The sequence below is a fragment of the Lineus longissimus genome, chromosome 1 (genome assembly GCF_910592395.1).
Source record: "Lineus longissimus chromosome 1, tnLinLong1.2, whole genome shotgun sequence".
Lineage (NCBI taxonomy): Eukaryota > Metazoa > Nemertea > Pilidiophora > Heteronemertea > Lineidae > Lineus > Lineus longissimus.
Genome location: NC_088308.1, coordinates 8,126,534 through 8,141,676, shown reverse-complemented (window position 1 = coordinate 8,141,676; position 15,143 = coordinate 8,126,534). Strand labels below are relative to the sequence as shown.

At 42.2% G+C, this 15,143-nt stretch overlaps 2 protein-coding genes across 2 annotated transcripts in view; one reads left to right on the top strand and one right to left on the bottom strand.

The window, feature by feature from the left end:
- The window catches only part of LOC135487800 (neuropeptide SIFamide receptor-like), a 144,505-nt gene that overhangs the window by 52,446 nt on the left and 76,916 nt on the right, over positions 1-15,143 (top strand). The gene's annotated exons all lie outside the window — the stretch shown is intronic.
- On the bottom strand, positions 8,189-11,787 carry LOC135487772 (SE-cephalotoxin-like). Its single transcript, XM_064771850.1, has one exon. It carries the CDS (start codon positions 11,780-11,782, stop codon positions 8,780-8,782), a length of 3,003 nt encoding a protein of 1,000 aa, XP_064627920.1. The 5' UTR covers positions 11,783-11,787; the 3' UTR covers positions 8,189-8,779.

Sequence of the window (15,143 nt, the reverse complement as noted above, 5' to 3'; positions counted from 1 at the left end):
AAACATGATAAGACTGATTTAGAATAGCGTCAATGGATATTCATATACATGCATCGTGTGAAATTGCATGGTTTTGTCCAGAAAATGTCCAAGTGTATCACAGCAAAGAAGGAGGCTTGAAGAAGATTTGTTTCAATTCAGCATTTCATAAGAAACCGAAAGTTTCAAATCAAGAAGAAGAGAGGAAATAATGCTATAAAGGCCATTTTCAACTGTCAATCAGTTTGCTTCGCCTACTTCGGGCAACTGGAATAAGGCTTAAGGAATTGAACCCGAGGCGGAGGACCAAGACACTCGAGGGTGGAGCTAAAATACAGTCCAAACCCGAGCCGACAGGCGAGGGTTTGGACGAAATTTTAGCTCCACCCGAGAGTGTCTTGGTAACTCAACCAAGGTCCGAAGCCGAGGGTTCAATTTCTATTCTAAAATACCTCAAACTTAAAAAGATAGGCCACGAAATAACTTGAATATGTGCGAATTTGGCAAATTCCATCCATCGCCTGCCCGGAGCGCCGGTAGCGCCGTTGTTTACATTATGTTACGGCAGCCCGTATAGGAAGTCCGGATCGGCTCGCTCAAGTGACGCTAAAATCCGCGCAAATGGGCTATTTGGAGCGTTTTTCTCAGCAAATATGTGTAGTGCTCATTAAAAAACTTAGGGTGGTTGATGCTTCCTTGGCTGATTTGTGTTTGAAGCAGTGTTTTGAGAGCCTCAAACTTCTGAAGTGAGCTGTGTGCATGGTTCCACATTTTAGTGCAACCCGAGGGAACTTTGGTAGAGCATCTTGGTTGCGTGTCCAAAACACTCCACTCTCAGAACGAGGCTTATGCATTTTCCATTTAAAAGTTGACTTTACGGTACCAAGGTATTTTAGAATATAGATCAACACTCGGTATCAGACTGAGGTGATTACACAGACAAAATAGCACTTGACACGTATACTGTACATGTATATGTTTACCAAGGAGTATTTTTAAAAGCGCATTTATTTACTGTTTCATCGATTGTGTTATACTTTGTACCTCTGTACCTGTAGGAGAGAGCATGTCAATGTCAATATACCTATACAGAGCCTGTCAATGTCAATGTACCTGTAGGAGAGAGCCTGTCAATGTACCTGTACAGAGCCTGTCAATGTCAATGTACCTGTAGGAGAGAGCCTGTCAATGTACCTGTACAGAGCCTGTCAATGTACCTGTACAGAGCCTGTCAATGTCAATGTACCTGTAGGAGAGAGCCTGTCAATGTACCTGTACAGAGCCTGTCAATGTCAATGTACCTGTAGGAGAGAGCCTGTCAATGTACCTGTACAGAGCCTGTCAATGTACCTGTACAGAGCCTGTCAATGTCAATGTACCTGTAGGAGAGAGCCTGTCAATGTACCTGTACAGAGCCTGTCAATGTTAACGCTACTGATCTACCTGGCTCCTGCCAATAGTCTCCCTTTAACCTCGCTACTCTGACAATCATGCCAAATTTAAATTGCTGATGTACCAAAAGGCAAGGACCTATACTGTTCTTCCCTATAGGGAGAACGGAATAGGCCAAAGTGACTGCAATAAAGAGCCTAGTGATTACCGCCCATATTGAGATTCATCACTTTTAAATCCAATTTTTCAATTAGAAAAACTAGCTATCCCTCTGTATATGGTTACCAATGAGTATTTTTAATTAACTGTTTCATCGATTGTGTTATACTTTGTACCTCTGTACCTGTAGGAGAGAGCATGTCAATGTTAACGCTACTGATCTACCTGGCTCCTACCAACAGTCTCCCTTTAACCTCGCTACTCTGACAATCATGCCCAATTAAAATTACTGATGTTAGCAAACGTACAGTGCAACAGATACCTGTCCAAACCAGCCACTTTGTCAATCAGCTCGCCAATTGCTCCAGGTAATAATTGTGTTGGGTTGGAGTAATGCCAAGTGATCCTCTGGTTATTAGCTCTGAGACAGAAAAATCTGTCTTGGCGCATTAAGCCCAATTGGACTCGTGTCCGGTAGAATAGAAACAGAAACGCTTAACGCTTGCCGATCATGAGATGGTTGGGAAGAGGAAGGCCGCGATGAAGATAATCAACCTCCTGTTCAGGTACATCAATCCTGAGCAGATAGTTGGAAAGTCGCCTTATTCACGTAGATTCGTTTTCAGGTAGCTTACGAAGTCGTTTGTACAACTAGTTTGAAAACCCACTTCGAATAAACTCTACCAGAGTAGTGCAAATATATTATTGATATAATCGCAAAAGATGCTCTTTTCTGGACACCACCGCATTAAATAGTTTTTTTGCAAGTGGTTTAAAATAATTTAGGCCGCTCTTTCCAAAAAGCATAACCGTGGTCATTGGTGGTCCAATTTACTGATTCTGTCTATCGGACGTCCGGATTTCGAAGTGTAAGAACACTCTTAAGATACGCTTTGCTTCTAGACACCAAAAAGAAATCGCTTCACAGACTATATGGAATTCGACTATGATAACTATTTCATCTTTTCACTCAAAATATTGCCTTTTGGTATCTTATCCATAGTTCTACAACCCCTTGAGTAATTCCCTCAAAAACAACCGTTACAGTGTGGTGGATTGAGTCCGCGCACGTTTGACTGAATATTCCGCCTCGGCCATTGGGATATTGTGCCATTCATCTTCTGGAGCTTAATTAGGTCTTCCATTAAGCTTTAACCCAGAAGTATTAAGGTAGCAGGAAGGGTTTGGCGTTTGTGGTTTCTGAGTCTGAGGGGGTTAGTGTCTGTTGACTGTGCTTTAAGAGAGACTAGGCATGGCGCCAGTCTCTCTTAAAGCACAGTCAACAGGCATTTGGTCTCAGTATTTGGGTTTTGATTGCCATGACTGTACCCCTGTAAAAGTCAGAGGAGGAGAAGTTTGGAATGATGAAAGCATTGAAGAAGAAGAAATGTTATTATTGAGGAAAGCAAAATTTATTATGAGACAAGAAGGCAGTGTCCTGACTTGATTATTTTGAAAATGGCGGTCTGAACACATTAAAAGGTGGAACATGGCATTTTAACGACTTTGAAGTGTTCCGCAGTTAAAGGGAGACTATAGGCAGCAGCTAGGTAGGCAAGATAAAGTCATACAAATTTGCCAATAGGGGTCAGTCATATCTCTAGGCATGGCGCCAGTCTCTCTTAAAGCACAGTCAACAGGCATTTGGTCTTAGTATTTGGGTAAGTACAGAATCAAGGCAGCTGAGAGAGCAATGATTGAACGATGCTGTGGACAAGTCCAAGGATACTGCATCAGTCACGACCAACTTCTCATCAGAAAGCGTCACCACCAGCATATTCAATGTTCAGTTCCAACCTGTACCAGTCCAATGCACGCCTGTCATGGTCAGCAGTGGTCAGCTTAGCGCGATATGGAACATTCTTCCGAAACTCAAGCGAGGGAAGTCTGCTCATTAGCCTATCTCGCGCACTGCTCCTTCTTGTCAAACATCGTAGTGAAATCGTGGTACAGTGGGGCGTCCTCGAGGATTGCAGCTGGTCGGACAGACCTGAGGTGGAATGTGGGCGGCTGCACTTCTTCGTTGATGTGCGATGGCAGATAGCACAGTTGTTGCGTTGCATGACAGCTGAAAGTGAATGTGATATCATAGAACTGAGGCGTTTGCAATGAGACTATAGGTGAAGTAGAAGCAAGGAGTGAAATGGGCCATCTTCCAGTGACTAATATACAGAGTAAGGGCACTGGGTGTTGTCAGATTCAGCATTGAATGTATTCCTCGTACAAGCGTGAATAGTGTGGACATACAGTGAGAGGTGAGAGACCCCTATTGACTACTTCTTGTAACTTTATCTTGGATATTATATTAGTATTGAACTTCTAGCCATGGAATATGAAGAAATTGAAGTTGTAGGCATGGAATATGAAAAATTATTCAACGGTGAAAGACATTATTCCATGAGGCTTTGCCGTGATCGCAAAGGACGCGACGCGATTGGTTCACATGCTAATGAGGTATGATAATGATAATTACCTCTATAATGCTACTTGGATAGCGACTGTGTCGTTGATTGCAACAGTGGTCTATGTCAATGTGTGCCTGTAATGTCAATGAAGTATGATGAGGTGATGACGATAGTGCAATTATTAAATATTGGCAAGAGATCATACTACAACATAGGTCTTGTTTTTGACAGATGACTGTGCGACATTCCCATTGGGTCTTGTTAGAGTCAGCGCTGCATGTATTCCTTGTACAAGCTTGAATAGTTGTGACGGACTTTGAGGGGTGAGAGACCCCTATCGGCTACTTCGGCTAACTTTATCTTGCCTACCTAGCTGCTAGCAATAGTGCCCCTTTATCAAGACTGAAACCCACTGTGCGGGGCTAAGAAAATTACCTTTATAATCCTAGTTGGATAACCACTGTGTAGATGATTTGAAGAGTGCTCTGTGGATGTGTGCCTGTAATGTCAATGAAAGTATGATGAGGTGATGACGATAGTGGAATGACGAAATATTGGAAAGAGATGTATTCCTAGGAGAACATATGTCCTGCTTTGACTAGGTGGCGCATTTTAGAATCAGCAGTGAGCACTGTGTGTAACATGGTGGAGGCAGCGGAGATAATAACTGTGTCGAAAGTATTGTTATAGGGCCTTCCCTAGGCCCATGGGGTTAAATTTACAATCCACGATTGAAAAGACGTAGTTTGATCGCATTCAACTATAAATCCATTGAACAGTTGTTTTCCTTTAGTCAACCGATGACCTTTTGTTGGGCCATGATCGGGGATTGTAAACTGTGTAAATGTATTATGGACTGGGAGACGGGGGAAACACAAGTGAAATAGACCAAAACAAGTGATTTTGGGGCTTTGGTTTAGACGCATGCCCCACATGCGCCATGCTGGATTATACGGTTCATGTGAACTTGTTGACATCTACATGAACTTGTTGACATCTACATGATCATGATCTAGTGCTGTTATTGGTCATGGTACATGGTAGGCCTAATCATCATGGCTATATGTTTCAGGAAAAGCTCGGAGTAAAATGAACTGCCGATGAATAATGATGTTGTCCATGTTTACCATGTTTACTAGTACATAGCCATAGGGTATGCACTGGCCAGTGCACTTTCTGCACGTCGTCATGGTCATGTACGTGATACCTTGCATATTTTGTTTTTTGAATGCGCATGCTTTTTGGGCAAAATCACTTGTACCAACACTAATGAATAATGTCTTCTTATCCCTATGACTCCATACACAGTGAGGGCATTCTCCCATTCCCATCAAATGGTAACTTATTGTACCGTATCAGGGTGGAAGTTGGGGAGGTGATACCTACCGTTGCACGCCTGTCATAATCAGCAGTGATGAGCTTAGCGCGATATGGAACATTCTTCAGAAACTCAAGCGAGGGAAGTCTGCTCATTAGCATATCTCGCGCACTGCTCCTTCTTGTCAAACATCGTAGTGAAATCGTAATGGAAAACGTCTGGCTTTGCGCCAGACGTTGAGACTAATAAGTGAAGAACTAATAGGTAAAGAACTTCTACTTGCGTGAGACTGCTCTGATAAAATTATCATTGCAGAGACTACGGTGACGTACACATATATTTTTTACAATCAAAAATGCCCTCAAAAGACGATATGGAATGATTATTTTATTGATATTTCCTACTATATACCTTCCAATTATCACTTTATACAAATAGATCGGCGTTAGGTCGCATGCTTTTCTTTCCTGGTGACACTATAAAGCAAAATAGTTGCAACCCCGTAAATGCGCTATAAGTCCAATAATAAGTGACGGTGACCCGTTATAAATGTTTCGCTAGCTTCGCTTTTTTGCCGCTACGCGGCGCGTTGGGCCCTTGCGTCAAGAGATTAACAAATGACATCCTCTGTCATTAAATAGCAGGCCCCGACCGACCAAAGGTCTGGTCCAAAACCTTGGCAAAGCCCGAAGGAGCCATACTTGAGTTTCAAAGTGTCGTAATGGATCCGGGCTGAACCCACGACCTGTATGGTATCAAACTTGTCGGTAGTTTTTGGTAGTACCAATTTTTTGCTTCATGATCACAGACCGGTACCCAATCTACTAACGACATCACATGATCTTTTTTTCAACATGAACATTTTTTTTCAGGAAATATCTCGATCTATGGACTTATTATCTCGATCGCTCGAGATAAATAACTCGGGCGATCGAGATATTATCTCGGGTGATCATGATTCTTCTTCTCGGTTTTATTACTTGCATGGGAGCAGATAAAATTTTAATTTAGGTCAACGGTAGATATTTTCATCTATGAGTTGCCCAAATACTTGCAATTTTGGATTTTTAGAACGCCGATTCGTATACATGTATTTCATTGCTGATCAATAATTCTATTCAAGTTCAGTTATAAGCAGTCAATTTTGTAACGCAAACGGCTGGATTTCGATGCGATAGACGAGGCCGTTTATAACACAATTCGTCAGGTTCTTGGTATAGTTAGCATGGATTTAGAAATAAAGTAAAACGATATCTAAAGGCAAAGTAAAAGGGTAATTAAATTGACATGGGCAGGGGATCTGTTATATTGGACAGCTAACCACCAGCTCCACCTAACGGTAATAGAGACTGCCAACTGTCATCATTCAAAACGAAATTCGTGGCAAATTTTCCACACACATTTTTTTGCTAATGATGAATCGCATATTGTAAATAATTTGAAAACGGAATGCAATTGATTATAGCGCGGCTGAGTGACCAAGTGCCACTCGGACCCTATAACTTTAGACAGGCGAAAAGAAATATGGCGGAAAAAATTTGTTTTGAAATTTCAGCGAATTGATAAAAAAATGGAGACCACGCTACGGCGGAAACGAGGCGATGAAAAATAACGCTACATATATCGAGAGACTGTTCATAATTGTAACTGGGGCATATTGCTTACTGTCGATTAATATTGATTGAAGATGATCGGAATTGGTTGTCGTAGCTCATCCTATCAATCAGACTCCGCTTCGCTGCTCCCAGGCTACTGGATCGGTCAATCGAATGAAATGTATGTGACACGCAACACTTGTTGGTCAGCCGAGTACTCCAAACGAAGATTAATGTATCATGTTCACAGAAGTGTCCACTGTACGGTGGCGAGAAAAGGGCATCATGCAATTTATTTTCAGAATAGTCTCACAATTCCGACTTTTTATCTCATCATGTTTTTTTTTGTTTTAATATTCTCGGAAGTCCGACTTTTTATCTCGAAAGTTCGATTTTTTTTACAACGTCCTTCACGTTTTGTCAGTGGCTGTGCCATCAACACACACATTAACATTCAACTTCCCTTTTCACAATTCGTGCCAATTAAATCATGGTATTAAGTACCGAATCAGGGCAAACATGATCTTTTGAGAACTAAGTAAATATTTATTAACCAGAATTATTGCGTGACAGGAGTTTAAGCCTCGAGTTCGTAAGTCATAATCCGAGAAGAAAAGTCGGAATTCCAAGATAAAAAGCTGGAATTCCGAGATTATTTTGAAAAAAAATTGCATGATGTCCTTTCCCAGCCACCGTACCACTGCAATCTCCAACCAGGCGATATCATTTCGGTGTAGCTGTTCCATATAACAAACGTCCTTGCCACTTGTGATTTGATGCGACATTGATTGATTGTAGGCTGTCTGCTGCATATAACTGCGGGAAATGATTTGTATTATGGACATATGCCTAGAGGCACAAATGAGTTATCATTCCATATATTCCCAGAAGCCAAGCACAAAATAGTTTCCTGTTGCAACAGAATCCCTCATATCTAACCGCGATTTTTAGTTCATATAATTTTCTTACTGATTGGCGACCTACTCTGTACGATCAAATGTACTAAAGATTATTGATGTAATAATGTCCCTCATCCCATACAGCGGTGCTACTTTTAACAAAAGAGCACACTTTAGTTGAAGTATGGAAATGCAATGATGTCGCATTTCGAATCGTACAGTAATTTTGACGCTTACGCGAAATACAGTATTTCACATAAGGGGCCACACTTTGCCCGCTTCCCCTGGAGACCAGTAGCGGCCAGACGAATCACCACACCTTTTTCTGATGAAATGGCTTGCCATTAAACGTGTCGTAAAAAACGTTATTACTATACAATAGATAGCGAAGAATTACAATAGATAGCGAAGAATTTGCACAACGAAATTTTCGTTCCGTTTCTTGCGTTTATATTTTTATTTTTGATTAGAAGAGAATAGACGAACATGAATACTAAGAAATCGACTTGATAACATTAATAGTCAATGCCAATTATCGTAAGTACTTTTGGTTGAACCATCTTTCATGGGTAGGTCTTGATAAATCGTTCAGTGCCTTTATATATTCCCGACTAATCTTAAACCATGTTGAAGCTGTTTTGCTGATAAAAGCATCTCTTTTTGAAAGAAATGTCACACGATGTATGTATGTCTGTATGTGCATGTCGTCCTTCACCGCCTTTTGTGGAATTAGCGTGCAAATATTTTCCAGCTCTCGGATCGGCACCCGGATTTGTCGGATTCTGTAATGTGTTGACCGGGACAAGGTCGTGTTTTGATGTCACCGTCGTGTTCGCTGAGAAACCACGTGTTGTGGAAAATGAACACGGTATCGCCCTTCTGTATTGGTTCGCCTCGGCAATTGGTTTGGACCTTGCTGGAACAACTTCCCAGGCGATCGGGTGAATAAATCCGAAACAATTCACCCGGGCAGGCATCAGCATCGTGGCTTTGCCAGATGTACCCAGGGCATGTTCGTGTCGGGCAATAATATCAACCTCCCCAATATCCCCACTGGCAGCTAAGCCAGTTTCCTCTGTCAGTAGAGCTATCCCATCCGTACTGAAATGCCACTCGGTCACCGTGGCGTACAACCTGACCATCACTGCGGTCTATGGCATAAAACATGAATCTTTCCCCCGCGCAATCATACCAGTCATGCGAGTCCATTGTGCTGCCTGGGCATCCTCGTAGCTTGCATCGGTCCTCACCGCAGTTAACCGTGCAATAGCAACTCAACCATTTACTACGTTGGTTGTTGCTTTCGAGAGCTACCATATCACCAGATCGGATAAAATTCGGACAGTGTATCCTCCTTTCGTCGTCAAAATTCCCACAATCGTTATCATTATCGCAGACATAGCTTTTCGAGATACATTTGCCATTTGAGCACTTAAATTTCCCGTACTTCGCCTGACAGCAAAGTTGAGTGTTACAGTCAGCCGTCTCGGATTGGGTGCCGCCTTGGTCTCTCTGGCAGTTGGTGACATCAGAAGTCCCAATGCAGCTCCTGTAGCGGAACTTGTATCCCCCGTCGCACGTTTTGCTACATTTTCCCCAACCACCGTACTTACCCCAAACAAATTTACATTCCGGCTGACCATTCCATTTCAGTGTACCATTGACACGTTGGCATTTAAGCGTGTTTGGGGTTGCTTTCCTCTTCTGGTCACATAGCAAATTTATGTCCATACCCTCAAATGTTAATTCGCTCTTACAGTCAACGTTAGTACCACTGACGCTGATGGGGCCACAGCTGTATGATTTCCAGTACTCGTTGTATTCTTTCTGGCGATCTTTGAAGATATTGTAAATCTTGGCAGCTTCTTTCTTATGCTTGGCTCGCTCATCCTCCGTGGTCGCTTTGGCTTCGATAAGCCACTTCTGGTGAAGAAGAAGGGCTTCTCCAAACGTCTGGTCTAGGTAGGATAAATTGTCGCGGAGAGTCATGATATCAGTGTTGTACTTGGTCGAACAGCCGCCACCGTTCTGACTGGCATATTCACGTTTGTACGAACCATATATGCCATTCCCTGGTGTTTCTAAAGTACCTCGGCCAAGGATAATATTCTTCAAACGGAACTCCAGCTCAGATGGGGAAACAGTCTGCAAGAAGCCGTGAAGTTGCTGGCCGAATTGGTCAAAGGTTAACGCATTCTTCTGTAGTCTCGTGTACAAGTGGGCGACAAATTCAACTTGATTGATGGTATTTGAATGTTTGATGAGATTGTTGGTGTGGGCAAACGAAGCTTTTATCTTCTGCCACACTTGGTTTAGATTTTCTGATAGGGACAAGATAGCGAAGTAGTTGTCAACTGCTGTTGGGACTCCGTTCACGACATTGAAAATGTGCCTTAATTCAGACAACATTTTCTCAATCTTGTCATCAAACTCGATACGTTTCTCACAAAATTCACCTTCATAGTAACTGTTACAAATACACTGATGGGTTGTAGTAAACGATATCGACTTGCATTGTCCATGACCGCTGCATTTATCCGATCCACAAACGTTGTAGTTAATGTTAACAGCCGATGCGATGAAGTCCCAACGTTCGATTTCTGTTTTTAACTGTTTCACGCACTGGGCCACACTACAGTGGTTCATTATAGGAATGATGAAGCGCCGCAGTCGTAGATCAAAGTAACTACTGATTTGAGTCTTTGTGCACTTTGGGCATCTGCTACTTGACAAAAGTTCGTCCTTCAACGGTACCAGCTGTTCCAATGTGGAGCTTTGACATTTCTTACCAGAAAGAATGTTGTCAGACCCGTAAATGTAATCCGAGTTACAACCATCGCATCGTTTGAATACCAGCAAAGTCTTTGCTTGCTTGATTTCATTGCAACTTGCAATAACCTTCGTATCTTCGTAGACAACGTAGTAGGATTTCACTTTATCTGGATCTGCTCGGTCTTTGAGCACAAAGTACGTAGTGCCGCGCCATTCCAGGCCTCGAATGCTGCTTCCATCCGAGTTGACGGCAGCTACAGCCCATGTGTACCACGGATACTTCACTTTCAGTTCTTTGAATATAGCATGCGCAACATCCTCTCTGGACGAATCTTTCATTGCCTTCATCGTTTTCTTTGCATCGTTCCTGGCGTGGTCAATAGAGTTGCTTTTACAAGACCAAACTCGGTCGTCAAACGCGCGACGAATCTCAAAGAAATAGTTCTGGACATCTGCAAAACTGTTCATGGCCCTCGTTTGGTCACCTTTAAAGAAGTAGTACGTCAGTTCCTGTTGTGCTGCGCTGGTCATCACGTTCTGAATGATAATCATCAGCTGCGATATCTTGCTGATGTCGCACCCGTATTCAGCAATGAATCTGTCGAAGATGTTACGGTTGGTAGTACTTTCAGCTTGGGACGCCATTCTATAAAGGTTCAGTAAGTTACCATCCAAGTTGTTGTTTTCGAAATACTTGATGTATTCCTCTGCCAACTTAACTTTCTCGATCTTTCGGGTTGTCCTGGACATGGCGTTTCGGATATCTTTCAGCTTTTTCGCCCCATTTTTGGACGCGTATTCCCACTTGATCCACATTGCCAAGAAGGTATTGAATGCCGTATTGGCCTTGAGCGAAACTTCGATCGCGTCCAGTTTCTCGTCTAAACTATCAAGTTTAGAGTTGACTTCTTTGAAACGTTCGTTGATCAGATCAGTGATGACAGATAACTCACTTTGCATGAAGAACGTGAAGATGAAACTTGCGACTGCTGCAAATCCCTGGATTGCCTTGAGAGCCTTCCCGACCGTCGAAGCAAATTTCCTAAGTATTTCCTGGCTCTTGAGAATTTGAACACTTGTCATTGAAGGCGACTTCTTCAAAGCTTCTGTAATAGCCTTCGACTGAGCTTGTGTTGCTTCGTTTACGGCGCTTAGGACATACTGTGCGGTATCCATGGCCATGGATACCTTAGCCTGCTCCCCGGGGTCTAACGAACTTGTCACCAGGCTCATCCATGATGCAAGGAGCACGGCTGATAACATCACAACTCCCTTCATGTTGAAAGTGTTGCAAAGTGATGGGAAACGTCCTGATTCGGTTACTTTATTGTCCAGTTTCACAATCTTTATTAGCCCCGGCCGGTCCAACTCGGAAATTTTAACATCCGTTCCCCTTGAAGATAAAACACATCACATTGCGATGTTCTGATTAAATATGCTTTATTAGTTTACGAGTTGAAGACTTGTTTTGTAATTTTGTATTTTTGATAGGCAGGTTTCGCAACCTACCTATGTGTATGATGTCAAGTGACTGCCTACGAAATATTTATGACTAAGGGGATGGTATATACAATTAATCTCACAGACAATAATACAACATACACGTACTTCATATTAATGTGACTTCCACCTCACTTTTTGGCTCATCGTAGGGGAGTCTATACAACATCGCTGTATCCGTCGTCCGTCGTCGTCGTCGTTGTCTGTATCCTGTATCAAAAAGAGTGGCACGTTTCTTAACCGCTAGAGCTATGAACTTGAAACATTGTACACAGGACACACAATGGCCCATGGCCGTTTCATTTTAACCATTTCGTAGAGATTACAGAAGCAATTAAGTAATCTATGGTACATAAGCTTATAACGACATCTCTATCCATTATAAACAAGTCTCGTATCTTGAAACGTACGGGGTGATGCAATTTCTTGGAAACGCCCTGAAAGCTTCCGAAACCCATTATGTATTGATATCTCTGGCAAAAATAGATCTCCATATACAACTGATAACAAAGTAGATCTTAAAGGACGTCTAAAAGTTCATATAGTTCCCCGCTTCCGACCGGTGAGAAGGCGATGGAAGCCCGCAATCCCTCATTGATTTACAGTTCAGATAACCTCTCTTGCTATCGACCAGCTACATCAGATCTGAGATGAACCTGAATTTGCCGGTATGGGAGTGCTAGTCCAAATACTGATTGTACCAAAAGGCAAGGACCTTGCTGTTCTTCCCTAGGGGAGAACAGAATAGGCCGAAGTGACTGCAGTAAAGAGCCTAGTGTTTACCGCCCATATTGAGATCAATCACTTTTAAATCCAATTTTTCAATTAGAAAAACTAGCTATCCCTCTACATGTAGCTCTTTAATATCTAATCATCGCCAGGTGCTTTGGATTGAGAGTCAAGATGCTCCCAATCATTTAAGGTGTTAGGCAGGCCAATCATGACGTACATGTAATGTTATTCATCCACAGAATCACTTCATTGAACACTTCATTACAAGCTTCACATGAAATTCATGAATAATTGTTGGCTAGATATGCGATAAGTGTTTCATAACCATTGGACTAGGGTATTTCTTGAAGCATAGCATACTGTGGAAATCCTTTCGAATATTACAGAGCGTGATCAAAATCAGCAAATCTTTATTTGTAACGCTTCCCACCACTGATTACTACACACATTTTAACTTTTGGTTTCTAGAAATAAATGTACTCGGTTACAGGGAGGGGTCCATTATTTGAATAATTGTAAGAACTGCAGAGACTAAGGGGTACACAGGGAAAATCTGTCAATGTCTATTAGCCATGCAGGCTATAGGATGGAGATAATTTTTCTCTCGGCCCAATACAGGCTCATGCCGAGGGCCGGACATATTGCCAGCAGGTGTGTGGTAGGCATCGGCTTTGAAAGGAAAAGGGCAAGCAGTTGGCTTAAAGTTGGAAGTTCTGAAAAATACAGTTACGGGAAGCATGAAAAAGGCCTCGCTAATGGATTTCTGAAACCATGCGTAAGACACTGTTTCTTCGAAGTTTACTTACGAAAAAAGCAACTCTTACCTACATCTATCTACGCTTGTCACCATATCAGATAACGCTGTGGTGTGGCTCTTCTTTAAAGCAACTGCACAACAATTTCCATTGAAGAAAAATAAAGGCTGTGGGTATGACGGTGTTACTATTACCAAGTATGTGCCGATACCATGAAATGGCCTTAACACACTTTTGTGTTCCCATCAAAAGTAAACAGTTTACATGTACAATGATGCGGCAAAATTGATCAGACATCCTGCTTGAAGAAAATGCACCTCTTTCGGACCAGCTGCCTTCAATTGGGTTTTTTCCCGATGACATCTTACACAGTGTCTTACGATCCATCTCTAGATTTTCGTTGCAACATTTCAGCAAGTCATGACTTTAAATCTCCTCAAAAACAAATCGATGCCCGAAAAGTTGTCTATTAATGTTTAGAGAAATGAAGATATCTCCATCACAGAAGGTAAACCTGTAACCATGAATCGACATAAACCTAAAACATTGGGTGATATGAATAAAGACTAGTAAATGCTTTTACTTCAGTTTTGTACAGAAAGGCCTAGTGTAAATGTACATGGAGATTTAGATAAAAGAATTTGCTAGTCTTTATTCATATCACCCAATGCCTCGCCAGTCGACATTCAGAGCAGCACACCTCGCCTGGACTGCCTAAATTTGCGGTTAGAACACAGGAATTTCATACGATCTCCACGTGGCGAGATGTGACAGTTGTACTTGGATATTGCATGTAATTAAAACGGCCATTTGAAAATATCGGCGAATAAAACCCCCAAAACTATACTCTTTCACCTGTCTCCTCCATTCACTCATTAGCGAGACTGGTACTTGACGGCATTTCACTCGTCGTGAACTAGATTTGAGGGCGTCGGCTTCCGGTGTCCGGTCACGTGTTTTTCACAAAGATTGGTAACCTCGAGCCAAGTGAAAAACCAGGAAGACCAGAGCGCTCAGTATTGACAGTGCATCCACTGTATGTACTGAAAAAGTATGGGTTGCCTCGGGTAAATCAACGGGGCCTCCTCGACATTCCGCTGCGCCACGGATGGGGTCGAAGTTACCTGAGCTACCCCAAAAACATGTTATTAAGCGTGCACCATTACATCCATCGTAAATAGCCATATCGCAACGCCATTACGATCATGCTTAACGGTGCGCGGAGGCGTACACGAATTTTTTGGGCAAAATATCGCCTCAAGTACAGTAAACCTCGTAAGCAGACTGCGCGATATTGCAATGGCTTTAAAAATGAATTTCCCACAAACATTTGCGCTGGGTTTTTTGACAATGTAATAAATAGAAAGCAACCGACTAATAGAGAGGTTTCACGTGACGTCATCACCGACCCTTCGGGAGTTCAATCAAGCTGAGTGCAGCACAATTACAAGCAGTTTTAATGTCTGTTTTAACGTTTACCTGTTTTTCTTCAGGGGGCGTCCAAAATGTTAAACTCCCAAGAATATAACACGGTTCATCGGCTCTACATTTCTGTTTTTATAATCGCATTACATATACTTTTTTTTCCCCTGAATACATTAAAGGCAGTTGTGGTTGACGCTCCAATAGTCTCGTGA